General features: G+C 38.1%; 1 protein-coding gene across 1 annotated transcript in view; it reads left to right on the top strand.

Moving 5' to 3' along the window:
• The window catches only part of IL12A (interleukin 12A), a 40,513-nt gene extending 32,532 nt beyond the window's left edge, over positions 1 to 7,981 (top strand). Inside the window, exons 3-6 of the mRNA XM_089675665.1 lie at positions 1,251 to 1,346; positions 5,074 to 5,115; positions 5,441 to 5,551; positions 7,710 to 7,981. Coding sequence (XP_089531791.1) covers positions 1,251 to 1,346; positions 5,074 to 5,115; positions 5,441 to 5,551; positions 7,710 to 7,880 — 420 coding nt within the window. The 3' untranslated portion in view covers positions 7,881 to 7,981. The remainder of the gene's footprint in view (positions 1 to 1,250; positions 1,347 to 5,073; positions 5,116 to 5,440; positions 5,552 to 7,709) is intronic.
• The last annotated feature ends 8,332 nt before the right edge of the window (positions 7,982 to 16,313 follow it).

Raw genomic sequence — 16,313 nt, forward strand, 5'->3', positions numbered from 1 at the left:
AACTCTGAAATAAATAAAAGAAAACATATAAAACACATGTTTTGGTGCATCTTGAAATTATGGGAGTAATTTTTAAATGAAACTGGGCTTTAAAGAGTAATTCCACTTTTGTTGAGATAAAAACCTTCCCCTCTTGGTGATCTATGTACATTGAAAGGATTTCAACAAACTTTGTTGCAGAGTCCTACCTTTTGTTATTCTGAAGTTAGAGCTGTGTGTTTGTCTGTGTCTATGTGGAACGTGAATCTAATAGGAGTGGTTTCATAGTTATCAGTCAGCTGCTGCACCTGCAGGGCTCTAATGAGGAAAGTTGCAGGGTCTGCAACCCTTTCAACATGATTTTCTATTGGGAGCATCTCACAAAAAATGACATTTATGTTGCAGGGAATGCCTGAAATCTGACTTGTATCTTAGTGCAGACTTCTGGGAAAATCAGTGAGCCAATCACACAAGCAGGAATTTACATTGCTGGGGGATGTTCTCTACACATTCTGTGTACAAAACACCTCTAGGTAGCTATATTGCATTGCATTTTACAGAAAATTAAAGTGCTGCAAAGTGAAAAGGAAAGGTAATTGTTAATAACATTACTTATCGTGCAATTGTATATGCTATATATTTTTTTCCTATTTGCTATTTCTTTTCCCACACAAGTAGAGTTACCTTTTAAGCAGCAGCACATCCCATGCCATTTAAGGGGAAAGTATAATGATTTTTTTATTTAATATGGTCAGGTTAAAAAAATACTGTAGATATTACATATTAAAAATATGTATTCTCATATCCAGATGGAAAATAGAGCAGAGTAGTGATTCTTCCCCCGCTACTACTTTCTATAAAGTAGTTTCAGCTGACATGGCAGAGGCACTCCAGGCCCTGGAAGGATCCCACCAATAGTGTCGGGATCCACCCGGCTGCCTGATTGACAGCTGGCTCCGCCTCTCAGCGCATGACCAAGAGTCAGAGCTAAATGCATTTGTCCGCTCTCCTGCTGGGCCCCACCTGCCTCTCCTGACTGACAGTCAGTGCTCTCCACTCTGAGCAGAAAGCTAAATCATCAGTGGTCATGTGATTGCTCAGTTCTCCTTCTTAGAGCCAACGTGGGACAGCTGTAGCATAGAGGTGAGTATGTAAGTTTTTATTAACTCCTAACTTCTTCTTTAATTATGTTTGGTTGTTACTATGATAATAAATGCAAAAAAAAGTGCAAATTGTTAACTCACAATACATATCCTTGTGTCTTTTATCAGAATTTAAGTGAGGATTTTAACTGCTCCTACACGTCTGTGGCTCTTCAATACGATGCTCCGAGTGAAATGAATACATTAAGTGCATGCATCCCACAGGTACAAGACATTGCAAAATATTGCTAACTACTCAGCTTTGAAACATTATAGTTTTTATAGCACAGATAGAAAACCCAGGTCTGGGTGCACATTATGCAAGCTGAGGTACGGTTTGTCAGGTAACTGCCTAGATGCCTTCACACTTAACACGACCCTATTAAAAATTATTATTAAAATTTTGAGATATATATATATATATATATATACATACAACATACATGCTATTATTTTTACCAGCTTTAAATGTCATGGATAAATGAGTGTGTGGCTGTACAGCACTGCAGGCTGTTCCTTAAAGTCGTTCTAAAGGCAAAAGGTTTTTTACCCTAATGCATTCTCTTTTTAAGGTTAAAATAGTAGCTCCCCTAGTCCCCCCCCCCAAACAGTTACTTGAATCCATTCTCAATTCAGTGTTGTCCTGTCTGCAGCAGCTCTTCTCCCCTCTTCTTGGTCTCACAGGCTTTGCTGATAGCAGTGGGAACCATTGGTTCCTGCTGCTGTCATTCCAATCCTGTAAGTAGGAAGTAGGGGGTGGAGCCAAGCCACACTATGTGTGCCTATAGAGGCAGACAGCCCAGCTCAGGATCAAGCCCGCACGAGTGCACCCTTAGCAAGCGGCTTACTATGGGCGCATTCAGAGACTGCTGGCAGGGGATCCTAGAAGAGGAGGGTCAGGCTGCTCTGTGCAAAACCCTTGCACAAAGCAGGTAAGTATAACATGTTTTTTCATTTTAGGGAAAAAAATATTTTTAATTTTAGAACCATTTTAACCTCCCTGGCGGTATGATTATTTCAGATTTTTAGTGCTGAAAGCGGTAACATTATTTTGCATGGAAATTTGGCGTTTTATATTGTAGGCCTGTAATTTTTAGGAATAACGCTCTGAAATCTGTCAGATCTAGTAAACATCCCAGGTAAGGATAAAACTTGAAACACGAAATCATAAATTATAATTTAATAAATAATCATAAAAAATAATAATATAATAATAATAAATTTCATTCAATAATATAATCAAACCAAAAACACTGAAATTTGAAATATAGCGCCAAGTTCACACATCACTGAGCAAAGTCGCAGAATCGTTTTCAGTGTCTGATGCTGAATTTCCCCACCAATCATTATCACTCAATTGTGCAAGTGGTTCTGATTTACTATCGCTGTTCTCTAGCTGGTCTAAAACCGCTTTTGACCTAAAGTGACGCTTTTTGGACGCCATGGACGTTTCTCAGTTTCCAGGCAGAAAGAACAGTAAAAATGCAGGCAGGGCACATGACAAAGCAGTAGGGACAAAATGTATGTGAAATGCTTTGAAACAGTAATGTTTTACTGTCATATTTGTTTATTAGAAAATGACAGTTTCTAAAATTTTTAAATTTGCCGCCGGTTCCGGCCCCCGTACGTCCCGACGCTCGCAGGGACCGGAACACGGAAGCCGGATGCCAGCATCGGCCGGAGTAGATGGCCGGGGGCGCTGCAGGGGACGCATCGCAGGAACGAAGGACAAGGTAAGCGATGTAGGGAATCCCTGAGCAACGCCTCATGGTAAGCCTGAGTGTAGCTCGGGGATACCGCTTGTGGTACTGAAATTTTACCCCGAGCTACACTTGGGAATACCGCCAGGGAGGTTAAGCAATACTATACACTGCTGATTTTCAGCATATACTCCTGACATACAAGCAGGGGCCAGAGGCTGCTGCTTCAATGGTCACTGGATCAGCTGGTTAAATTCTTATTTGTCACAGCTATAGCCCTCATGCACACTGGACGTTTTGATAACACTGGTAACGTTAGCTGTTTAAAGTCATGTTAAACATTTGAGTTTTGCAGCTTTTTTTTAGCGTTTTTGCATTAGTATTTAGCGGCGTTTTTAGCATAAAAAATAAAAATTTGGAGGGGTCACAAAAACTTCCAAAAATGCAGCATTTTACCGCGTTATTGTGATTTGCTGAGTTTTTCAGCAGTAGAGCATTTTTACTCCTCTAGAAACGCACTAGTCCTGGGTTTTTTTAAAGCCAAAAAACGTCCCTGCCAAAAAACGTTGACTACAGTCTATGTGTGCATGGACACATAGGATAACATGCTGGGGGGTTTACTAGCTGTAGAAAAAAATGTCAAAAGCCAAAATCAGCAGCTGTAAAACGCCCAGTGTGCATGAGGACTAATAGCATCTTCAGAAAGCTCCAGTCCAGGGGTGTAATCTGGAGCCAGTGATCAGAGGACATACCTAGAGTTTTCGGAAACCATACACTATACGGTTTGCATTACATCACAGGATATAGGTTTTATATGGTGTGATTTCCTGCAGCCTAGACATTAGGGATATTGTTATATGGGATATTGTTTAATACCCCCTTTTATCTCCTGTGGATTTGCCTCCTGGTCTAGGATACCTGATCAGAGATATATTTAAAGTCATTTTAAACAACTGATTCCAATAGCACCGCATATGAATGGCCCTCCATGTTTCTCCATTGTTATCCATTCTTAGGTATTTTAATGAATCTCAATCAAAGGATGCCTTTTAAAAATGTACACTATCTGATATCATATAAAAAAAGGTACCTACGATATACCGAAAGAAATGCTTCTATTTGATTCCTAGATAATTCTAACTCTTATTAACTCTTTCCTCCCATTTGCAGAAGAATATTGGTGCTTTGTTTTCACAGAAAGATTAGTTTAATTCTAAAATTGGAAGAAAATATATTTTTTCTATTCTTTACTTTCTGCTTTTAAAAATATATAGAATTTTAAATTTTGGAAGACAAAAGACAGCTTTGTTTGTCCTCCCCACTTCTCATTTTACAACTGTCACACGAGGTCTCAAGAATCAGCTGTTTACTTGCTCAGTAAGACACATGTAAAAAGTATAGTAATTTATAGCATCTATAATATTCAGTTTTTAATGATCTGACACCAGTGAACTGAAATGTCATAAGTTGATGCTTGTTATTCCGCCCTGTCAAACCTTGATGTGGCCCCTCTAAGGACTCTTTACAATTAGCATTGCTCTCCTAAAAGGAATCCATGGCAAGTCACTTTTCAGAGGGAGTTTGACAAGCAGTGAGGAGGGGTTCAAGCCCTAAAAGGTCACACCACCATACACATGGCTGTGGCGCAGAACTATTCACTTGAAGGGAGATCACTTTTGCTATGAGGGAAACATTTTTGCTGCCATGCCATGTGTATATGTAAGCTCTAACAAGCAGGGCTCTCTGTTTCCTCTTGTACCAAATTGTATTGAAAATGTAATTGTAACTTCATTTTGTAAAACGCTGAGCAAACTGTTGGTGCTATAAAAATGCTGTATAATAACATACCCCCATTCAACTGCCTTTATAGCTTAAGGGGAGCAGTTGGGAGGTGGTAAAAAAATGTGGCTCAACTGTGTGTTTTTACTGCCCACCAACTGCATGTGTAGACTACAGCTGGACATACATTATACAATTTTCTTGAGAATTTAGCTTTAGATTTACCAAAAACCATATAATATGAGATCAAACCTAAACAACACTTTTAATTGTATCCAATTAGCCAAGCCCTTGCACTACATAGTTGAAGGTAAATCTAAAGGAAATTGGGCAGAAAATTGTTAATGTATGGCCAGCCTTAGCCCAATATGGCTTCACCAGTGGTCCGTGTACTTACCGGCCTTGGTGTGTACTTATATAAGCTGAACAACACATCTAATTAGACACAAAATGATGTTTTTCTTTCCTTACAGACTTGCATCTGCTCAAACATTAACAAACTGGTGACTGATAAGGTAGGCCTGCAAACTGCAAAAAATAGAGCTGTTTTATAGATTTGAAGCATCAGCCGACTCAAGAGTAAGATTGGTTCTAAGTGGAGCTTGGTGGTTTATGTCAACTCTTGGCTTTTACAATGCATTGAATATGCCAATGAGATCTTCCTGTCATAATTTCCAATTCTCTGTCTGTCCATCTGGGAGTTTTGGGGGTTCCTATCCGCCTTTGACTTTTTCAGCTCCACCTGTTTTATTTTTATACCTGTAAATGTAATCATAACATGATAGCTCTCAGCATTGACAAAAATGATTTACTTATTCAGGTTCATCTCTGTTTTTACAGGACCAGTGCCTGATGGCAATCCATTCAGATCTAAAAACATTTAAAAGTAAACTACACAGCGTACAACTAACCCTTCCACCACTTAATAAAGTCACCGAGGAAATGATGGGGGTAAGTATTACTGAAAACAGGATTCAGGGCCCTTAATATGTAAGTGACTTAGGCATCAGACTAGGTTCACACCTATGCAGTTTGCGTTCGATCCATTTCTGCAGTGCTTTTTGCGGTGTGTTTTGTGTTTTTGCGTGTTTTTTATGCATTTTGCATTTTTTTTTATCCAACTTGTTGCTGGGCAGATTAAAACTCAAAATGCATAAAAAATGTGTCAAAATGCATCACAGACGCACTACATACATTTCTACAGCATCTCCATTGAAGTCTATTGAACTAAAAATGCAACGTTTTGTGTTTCAAAAAGTCCCTGACCGTCTCCAAAAAAAGCACAGAAAATGCGATGATGTGAATCTGTCCCATAGGAAATTATTATACAGGATTTATATAGCACCAATGGTTTTCTCAGTGCTTTACATTATAGTGGGAGACAATACAGTAACAATACAGTTCAATACAAGAGGGATTAGAGGGCCCTGCTCCTTGGAGCTTACAATCTAGGAGATCACTTTAAATGGACTGCTGTGCATTTTTGCAAAACGCAATGGAAACCGCATAGGTGTGAACCTAGACTTAGACATTTTTTAAGTCTAGGTTCACACCTATGCTTTTGCTGTTGCATTTTGCATTTTGCAGAAATGCGCAGCAGTCCATTTAACATGTTTTCCTATGGGACAGGTTCACATCTCTGTGCTTTCACCCAGTGTGTTTTTTGGAAAGGGTCAGGGACCTCTGTAAATGCAAAACGTTGCGTTTTTGGTTCAATAGACTTCAATAGAGATGCTGTAGAAATGCATGTGTGTCTTTGATGCGTTTTTGATGCATTTTGTGTTTAATTGTTCCAGCAACAGGTTGGAAAAAAAACGCAAAACACATCAAAAACATGTCAAAAACGCAAGTGCAAAACTGCAAAATGCACCGCAAAAAGCACTGCAGAAATAGATCAAACTTAAACTGCATAGGTGTGAACCTAGCCTTACTGTCAGTAAATGGGAAGACAGTAAAACATGAATAAATGTCTATGAGGACATTTCATATTACTGAACCATGTTGCAGTGATATATGCCAGGCCTCCTTTAGACCTGCCCATTACCAAAGGCTGGCCATACATGATACAATTTTCTTGAGAATTTTGCTTTAGATTTACCAAAAACCATATAATATGAGGTCTAACCTAAACAACACTTTCAGTTGTATCTGAGGTCTAACCTAAACAACACTTTCAGTTGTATCCAATTAGGCAGGCTCTTGCACTATATAGTTGAAGGTACAGCTAAAGAAAATTGGGCAGAAATTGGACAGAAAATTGTATAGTGTATGGCCAGCCTTACATGTAGTAGCCCGGAACAGTAAGCAGATTAGGGGACCTATTATCTCTGATTACATGTTTGGTAGCATGGTTGTTCCAGATCAGTAACTCAAAGTATTGACACTAAGGACAGGCAGGCAACTAGCATTTTAGGAAAGTGTTTAATAATGAACCCAGTACAGAGTTGCCTTCAGTGTGTTCTGTAAAAACATTACAAATTAATAAGTGTACTTTTTTAAAGGAGTAGATGGTTCTCCTCAATGATCACATAGGTGTGAAATTAAATTTATTGAAAACTAAGCTGGGTTTTGTACCAATTATACTGAAAATAAAGCACAGACTGTAGTTACTGAGATCAGTTTGTACAATTACATACACCAAAGGGTGTATTTAAAAGAAAAAAAAAGCAATTCACCCATTGAAAGTGCCTATACATTCCTTCTATGTGAATGCGAAAACCACACACACACACTGGTTATTAGGCTATTTCCTGTCCTGGACACGTTTTTTTTATTGAAAATGGAAAATACTGCATTTGGCCATTAAATGGTGTAAATATTTAGCATCACCTAGTGGCCAAATGTGTTTTTTTTTTCATTTTAAGTCAGTGAAAAAGTATGTATTTTTAGACTTTGCGGAGTTCATGTATAAAAACTACAGGAAAGGTAAGATGAAGAAGTAGTCATTTTCAGGTTGCACAAAAAATGTTATTAGATGTCCCAGTGACTGTAAGTCAGACCCTACGTATTTTCAACCATAGATGTATCACAGGTTGGTGGATGAAGGGCTAATGGCTTTGTATGTCAAATCAAAGTACAACATCTAATTGTCTTCTATGTATAATTACAGGCATTAAAAAGGTATGATGATGGAAAGGAGGGGAAGTCTAAATCCTACTCACAGTTTAATCGTAAAATCGGACAGTGCACTGCGATCCTCAAATTTCAGCGGAGGGCAATCACCATATCCCGAATATTCAGCTACCTGAAAGATGAAGCCTCCAAGCATCATAACCATTGAAATGCTAACGCACATATAAAACAGCTATGATAACACAATAGGGTTGATTTACTAAAGGCAAATAGTCTGTGCACTTTGCAAGTGCAGTTGTACTCATTTTCCCCAGAGCTTAGTAAATGCGATCCAATCATGTGCAAGCAAGAATGTTTTTTTTTATTATTATTTCCTTACACCTGATTGGGTATTCTTTATAAAGTGAAGCTTTACTACATTACATTTACTAAGGAAAATAAATGCAACTACACTTGCAGAGTGCAACAGTCTAGTTTAGAACATCCCCATTAATGTAGCACTGACAAATGCAAGAGTTTTAATGTGGTAAAGAGCAACATGCAATGTTCAGTAACCTAGAGCCACCGCGGATCTTTCACTGATCGAACTGTGCTAAGCTGCTGTACGTTACTGCACCAGCCGTGCTCTTTGCCTATCAGACACTTTTAAACAATTAAATTCATAAGGCTAGGTTCACACCTATGCAGTTTGCGTTTGACCCAATTCTGCATTGCATTTTGCGTTGCATTTTGTGTTTTTGCACCTGCGTTTTTGCTGCATTTTGCGTCTTTTTTCTTGTTGCTAGGCAGATTTAAAATGCAAAATGCATCAAAAACGCAGCACAAACGCATCAGAAACACACTACATGCTTTTCTGCAGCATTTCCATTGAAATATATAGAACCAAAAACGCAACTTTTTGCATTCCAAAAAGTCCCTGACCCTTTACAAAAAAACGCACCGGGTCAAAATGTGGAGATGTTAACGTGTCCCATAGGAAATCATGTTAGATGGACTGTAGTGCGTTTGTGCAAAACGCTGTGGAATATGCTTTGGTGTGAACCTAGGGTAAAGGATGTTTCTTTTTAGTAGTGAGAAGAGCAAATCTGAAGTGCAAATGCCTCACTTATAGATGATGGTACAGTTAGAGAACTGAAAGACGACTTCTAGATGGTTGTTATTGGTTACTGCACTTTTCTCTAACCTGCATGTGTCTTGCATATATTGGAGATTATTTATAAAAAGGAGACAATTATAAACTAGTTCTAGCCAATCACATTTAGGAAATATTCTTGATTTTTTAATCCTTTTCTTTTCTTTTTTTTTGTGGCAAACAAGAACATCCACAATTAGGAGAAACATTTCTCCTTTAGTAAATCCTATTTCTAAGCTCCACAGCTATTCTTGAATCACAGTTCCCATCATACACTACAAGCAGTGGCATATGGAGCATGCTGGGGCTTGAAGTTTCCACTTACGTCTGGGTAACCACATGATGCCAATAAAGGGTTCAGTGATGTCACACGGACCTTTTACTTCATTGACAATAATCTCAATAAAAACAAATCAGGTTTTTTTTTTTTTCCAAGCACTTAATGGTTTATCAATGAAATGGAAAATATGATGCTGCTTTAGGGAACCCTTGCAACTGGTTACGCTCTAGTTATTTATTTTATTTATAATAGAAATCATTATGTATAAATTGTCATAAGCACAATTTCTATTTAATTATTTATGTATTTATGAACTTTGTATTATGGTATTTATGAGTGAATAAATTGAAAGGATGTGCAATTATGGTTTTGTTTTTCTTTCATCAGAAAGTTAGTGGTGCATTGGATTTCTGAGCTGAGAATGAAGCACCAGTAGCTGCCATTATGGGGCATTTAGTTCTAGAAACAAGTAAAGCTAAAGAGTTTTCCTATTCCTGACCCCTAACAATAATCTGACCAAAAAAACTCTAGGTTAGATTCACATTACAGGATTAGAGGAACGCTGCATTTCAGTGTGCCTCTTTATCTGCCTGCTGATAGCATATCACATACAGTGAGGAACAGAAGTATTTGAACAGCCTGCGATTTTGCAAGTTCTCCCACTTAGTAATCATGGAGGGGTCTGAAATTCACATTGTAGGTGCATTCCCACTCTGAGAGACAGAATAAAAAAAAAATTCAGGAAATCACATTGTATGATTTTTAAAGAATGTATTTGTCTTGCACTGCTGAACATAAGTATTTGAACACCTGAGAAAATCAGTGTTAATATTTGGTACAGAAGCCTTTGTTTGCAATTACGGAGGTCAAACGTTTCCTGTAGTTCTTGACCAGGTTTGCACACACTGCAACAGGGATTTTGGCCCACTCCTCCACACAGATCTCCTCTAAATCTGTCAGGTTTCGGGGCTGTTGCTGAGCAACACGGAGTTTCAGCTCCCTCCAAAGATGTTCTATTAGATTTAGGTCTGGAGACTGGCTAGGCCACTCCATAACCTTGATATAAATCTCCCTGGCAGAATGCAGATAACAACAAATAAACTTGCATGGGTTATAGCCCTTCTTTATTCTATCCATAATTAAAGTTTTCAAAATGCATACACTTTAAATAAACTTTACAACAAGCTGTCACTAATCTTTTTGAATTATAGCCACCGTGGAGCAATTCATTCTCAAAGTTCACAGTGAAAAGTAGTGAAGTGGTTCAAGTTGAGTTTCAGTATTTACTCTCTCCCCTCCTCCTGTGCATATGTGCTGTAATTACATTAGAGAGGGCTGGCAATCACTGTAGGGCAGATGATCTATCACAACAGTGACAGAAAGTATTACAAATAACTTTAAGGATAAATTACTCCAGTGCCGGCCACTGCATACTGTATGTCAGTGAAGTTGAGTTTTAAATTTTATGTACTGGATGTGAAGAATATTTAAATTTCCATATTCTGGCCACACTTCTTATTTGGTTGTGCTTTACGGTGCTTTAGTTCATGCTGCCAAATGCAACAGATTAATGTGTAGATCCACCCTTAGAGTAACCCTTACCACCTAACCTCTATACAGCGATCAAACGTAAAGTGTTACTAAACCCAGGACCATGCATTCACTATATCTGGTCTCCCACAGTACACAGACCATGTAAATGCAATTATTTTAGTAAATATAAACTGCTAAATACCTTTTCTTATCAGCAGTATATAACAGTGTTGTGACTTCCATCAGTGTCCAGCAGAGCACATATTAAAGCATGTAGAATGAGTTTTAATTCTGCTCAAGGAAGGTGCAGGACCCCTGACCTCTGTTTGTATAGTGCTGATTGGCCCTGTGCTGATCACATGCACTCTCCCAAGAGAAAAAAAGCAATACACACCAAACTGAGCATGTGCAGAGTGACTCCACACGATACGTCTTATCAGGAGATAAGAGGGTGACACTGGAAGAAGAGAAGGATCAGAAAAGTCAGGATCAAACAGCGTTTTTACACAATGCAGAGGATTAACCCCTTAGGTTCCACAGTGAGTATAACAAGTATGCTTTACTGAATATACAGACTTATTTTACTGTTGTGGGTTTAGTTACACTTTAAAGGGTAACTTTTTCCCAGAAGTCTGCACTAAGGTACAGCTCAGATTTTAGGCATCCCCTGCAAAAAAAAAAAATATTTTTAATGTTTAAATCACATCTAAAGAGATACAGAAACTGCAAGTGTCTTCGTTAGAGCCCTGCAAGTGCAACAGCTGATTGATAATAAAAAAATCTCTACCATACACTGTGCACATTTATATAACCAGACAGACAGATTTTCCAAAGTTTGTTAAAATCCTTGCACTGTACATAGATCACCCAGAGGGCAATGTTTTTTTCTCAACAAAATTGCAGTTACTTCTTAAAGTGCTACTAAACCCAGAACCCTGTATTTACTATATCTGGTCTCCCACAGTACACAGAACATGAAAGGAAAATATTTTAGTAAATATAAACTGCTAAATACCTTTTCTCATCAGCAGTAAGAGCAGTCTTGTGATTTCAGCTGAGCACTGGTTAAAGCTTGTAGGAGGAGTTTTCTTTCTGCTCTAGGAGAATTTGAAACTCCTGACCCTCTGTCTGGACAGTGCTGGTTGGCCCTGTGCTGATCACATGCACTCTCCCAAGAAAAAAAAAAACCTCTCTAGCAATACACACTAAACTGAGCATGTGCAGAAGGGCTGCGGGTTCAGTCTGTCTTATCACGATGACATTTGAACAAGAGGAGGGGCAGAGAAAACAGGACCAAACAGCCTTTTTACACAGTGCAGAGGATTAACCCTTAGGCTCCACTCCACAGTGAGTATAACAAGCATGCTTTACTGCATATACAGACTGATTTTACTGTTGTGGGTTTAGTAACACTTTAAAGTGTTCACCTAACCCTGGAAATTAACCCATTAAACGTTTTACCTTTAGTCCCAATCAAACAATCAAAGCGAACCTGAATACCTAATGTGAACTCTAAAAGTTAACCTAACACTTATCTCTGTACCAACCATGGATGTGAAAATGTAGCGTATAGCAATAATAAACCATTATTATTACGGTTGTTTTTCCCTAATGGTGTGTTTTCAGAGCAAGAGACTCCCTCTTGTGGATATAGAGAAAACTGGTATTTCTTTCTTCAAGATTGTATTACGATACATGGAAGTCTAAAATTACTTTATTTTCGAGTAGTAAAAAAGAGTTAGTTATGACATTCAATGATACACTTCTCACAGTGAAAACCGATGAGCTCCCAGCAGAAAATAGATAAACGACCAAAAGAGCCCAGGTGAAATATCACAACACTGCCCTATGTAAAGAATGTGCTATTGTGACCCACATACACATACATTAGGGAACTGAAGATAACTTACTAAATAGATGAGAATCCTCTGTCACAAAACTAAAGAGACCTTTTTTTAATTTGTTGAGTAGGGTGCAGCATACCATAAACAAAATTAAAGTTTATTTCTATTTATTACTGAACAGTATAAACTTTAATGCAGTTCTAGTAGGCAGTATTACAAGTCCTGCACACACAGACACATTTTAATCTGCATAGCACAGGCAACAAACCTCTGTTTCTTAAACAGAACAAGCTGTTTTCATAGTTACATAGTTAGTCTGGCTGAAAAAGAAAAAAGTCCATCCAGTTCAACCATTAAAAAAAAAAAAAGTTATAATCCTTCACCCACAGTTGATCCAGAGGAAGGCAAAAAAACAGCAAAGCATAATCCAATTTGCTCCTGCAGGGAAAAAAAATTCCTTCCTAATCCCCCGAGAGGCAATCGGATATTCCCTGTATCAACTTTACCTATAAATGTTAGAATCCAGTTATATTCTGTGTATCTAAGAAAGAATCCAGGCCTTTTTTAAAGCAATCCACTGAGCTGGCCAGAACCAACTCTTGAGGGAGTCTATTCCACATTTTCACAGCTCTTACTGTGAAGAGACCTTTCTGTGTTTGGAGATTAAATTACTTTTCCTCCAGACGTAAAGAGTGCCCCCTTGTCCTCTGTGATGCCCTCAGGGTGAATAGCTCTACACCGAGTTCACTATATGAACCACTGATGTATTTATACATGTTGATCATATCCCCCCTTAATCTCCTCTTCTCAAGAGAGAATAAATTCAGTTCCTCTAATCTTTCCTCATGTTTGTTCCAGTAGCACATAACCAAAAACATATACAGGCATCCAGCCACAAAAGTAGAGGCATAATGGATAAAAAAAATCAAAATGTCTGTTTAACCACTTGCCCTCTAGAGGATTTACCCTCCTTAATGACCAGGCCTCTTTTTCCTACTCGGCACTGCACTAATTCAACTGATAATTGCGCGGTCATGCAATGCTGCACCCAAATGAAATTTACGTCCTTTTTTCACACAAATAGAGCTTTCTTTTGGTGGTATTTGATCCTGTGTGCTTTTTATTTTTCACCCTATAAACAAAAAAAAACAAACATTTTTAAGAAAAACAATATTTTTAACTTTCAGCTATAAAAAATATATAGTAAACTCAAAGTTAGTTATAAATTTAGGCCAAAATGTATTCTGCTACATGTTTGTGGTAAAAAAAATCCCAATAAGTGTATATTGATTGCTTTGTGTGAAAGTTATAGCATCTACAAACTATGGTATAGATAATGAAATTTACACACTTTTTTTGCTATACAGCGCTGCGCTAGTTTAACTGACAATTGCGCAGTCATGCAATACGGTACATACATGACATTTATTTCTTTTTTTCACACAAATAGAGCTTTCTTTTGGTGGTATTTGATCACCTGTGCGCTTTTTATTTTTGGCACTATAAACAAAAATGTTTTGAAAAAATTTAAATTTTTTTTAAAAAATTATATTCTCTCATCTCTGTCATAAAAAATATTCAAAAAAACTAAAATTTCATCATAAATTTAGGCCAAAATGTATTCTGCTACATGTTTTTGGTTAAAAAAAAATCCCAATAAGTGTATATTGATTGCTTTGTGTGAAAGTTATAGTGTCTAAAAACTATGGTATAGATAATGGAATTTACACAGCATTTACTTTCTGACTGCCCATCACATTTCTTGAGGTGCTAAAATACCAGGATAGCACAAACACCCCCAAATTACCTCTTTTTGGAAAGTAGACACCCTAAGCTATCTGCTGAGAGGCATAATGAGTCCATGGAAGATTTTTTTTTTTTCCACAAGTTTCCGGAAAAAGTCAAAAACATTTTTTTTTTTTACACAAAGCTGTCATGTAAGATATATTTCTCACACAAGCCATGGGTATATGTGAAATAACACCCCAAAATACATTCTGCTACTTCTACCGAGTATGGGTATACCACATGTGTGAGACTTTTTGGGAGCCTAGCCACATATGGGAGCCTGAAATCCAATGACCACTTTGAAAGTTTGAAGGTGCGTAACTTCCTCATTTCACTTCCTCACTACCTATCACAGTTTCGGAGTTCCTGAAATGCCAGGATAGCACCAAACCCCCCAAAAAAAACCTTTTTGGAAAGTAGACACCCCAAGGAATTTAAAAAGAGGCATGGTGAGTATTTTGCAGATCTAATTTTTTCTCACAAGGTTTTGAAATATAAAAAAAAGAAAAGAAGAAATATGTTTTTGTTTTTTTTCTTCATTTTCAAAAAACATGTGGCAGCAAACGAGATCTGCAAAATACTCACCATACTTCTTATCAAATTCCTTGGGGTGTCTACTTTCCAAACAGGGGTCATTTGGGGGGGGGGGGTTAGGTGCTATCCTGGCATTTCAGGGCCTCCAAAACTGTGATAGGTAGTCAGGAAGTGTAATGAGGAAATAAAGCCCTTTAAAAGTTGAAAGGTGCTTATTGGATTTTGGGGTCCTGTACTTGGCTAGACTGCCAAAACGTCTCTCACATGTGGTACCCCCATACTCGGGAGAAGTAGCAGAATGTATTTTGGGGAGTAATTCCACATATACCCATGACATGTGTGAGCAATAAATCATTTAAGTGACAATTTTGTGTGATAAAATCATTTTTGTTTGTCATTTACCAAAAACTTGTGGTAAAATAAATTCTTCTATTGATTCAACATGCCTCTCAGCAAATAGTTTGTGGTGTCTATGTTCCAAAAAAGGGTCGTTTTGGGGGATGGGGCATTTTATGCCCAGCATTAGAAGTTTATGCCACACATCACTCACTAAAACTATAAAAGATGATGGTATGCCGAGTAAATAGATACCAAACATAACATGCTTTAAAACTGCGCATGCCACGTGCAATGGCGACAAACTGCATACGTTTTTAATATCCATAGGCAATGTTTTAAAAGCCTTTACAAGCTACCATTTTAAATTTACAGAGAAGGTCTAGTGTTAGAATTACTGCCCTTGATCTGACCTTCACGGCGATACCTCACATGCATGGTGTAACCGCTGTCTACATACCTGCACAGGGTCAACGCTCAAGCACACAGGTGTGCGTGCGTGGTGGGGAGAGGGTGGTTTTTTAAAAGTTATTTTGATTTTTTAATTATTTTTACACTGTCCCTTTAATTTTTTGGGGGGGGGTTTTATCACTTTTAATGCTATCACAGGGAATGCAAATATCCCCTATAACTTCAATGGGCATTGTCATATATTCTTTTTTGAGAAATCTTGGTTCTATCAGACTCTAGATATCTCCTCTGCCCTTACATTATCTAATCAAACCAAAATCGGTGTGATCAGATGCTTTCCCAATTTACAAATGGTGCTGTTTATATCCTGCAAAACTGAAGTGATGAAATGCTCGTAGCTTCCGATTTCTTAGACTATAGAGATGATTGGCACCATTTTGGTCTCCAATCAGCTCTATGGTCAGCTGGCAGAAACGCCAGCTACATTCTCAGGTTCCCCCGATGGCACGGGACTGCCCGAGAAGGCCGTGGAAGGCAGCAAGGGGGGGATCATCATCTCTCGCTGCTTGTAAAAGCAATCCTGCAGCTAATTAGCCACTAGGATTGCTTTTACATGAAAGCCAATCACCGGCTGAAAAAAACCAATACCAGGATGATGCCGTTAGCTGTAGGGTTTATCTTGGTATAACCATTCAAAGTCCAGTGATGTACCAGTACGTCGCTGGTCCTTGTTGGATATATATGCTATGTTCTTTTTTTTTGTATAAAGCCTGTGGGCTGAAT

The sequence above is a fragment of the Staurois parvus genome, unplaced genomic scaffold, assembly GCF_062004578.1.
Source record: "Staurois parvus isolate SC_StPar_1 unplaced genomic scaffold, SC_StPar_1.0 ptg000155l, whole genome shotgun sequence".
Taxonomy (NCBI): Eukaryota; Metazoa; Chordata; class Amphibia; order Anura; family Ranidae; genus Staurois; species Staurois parvus.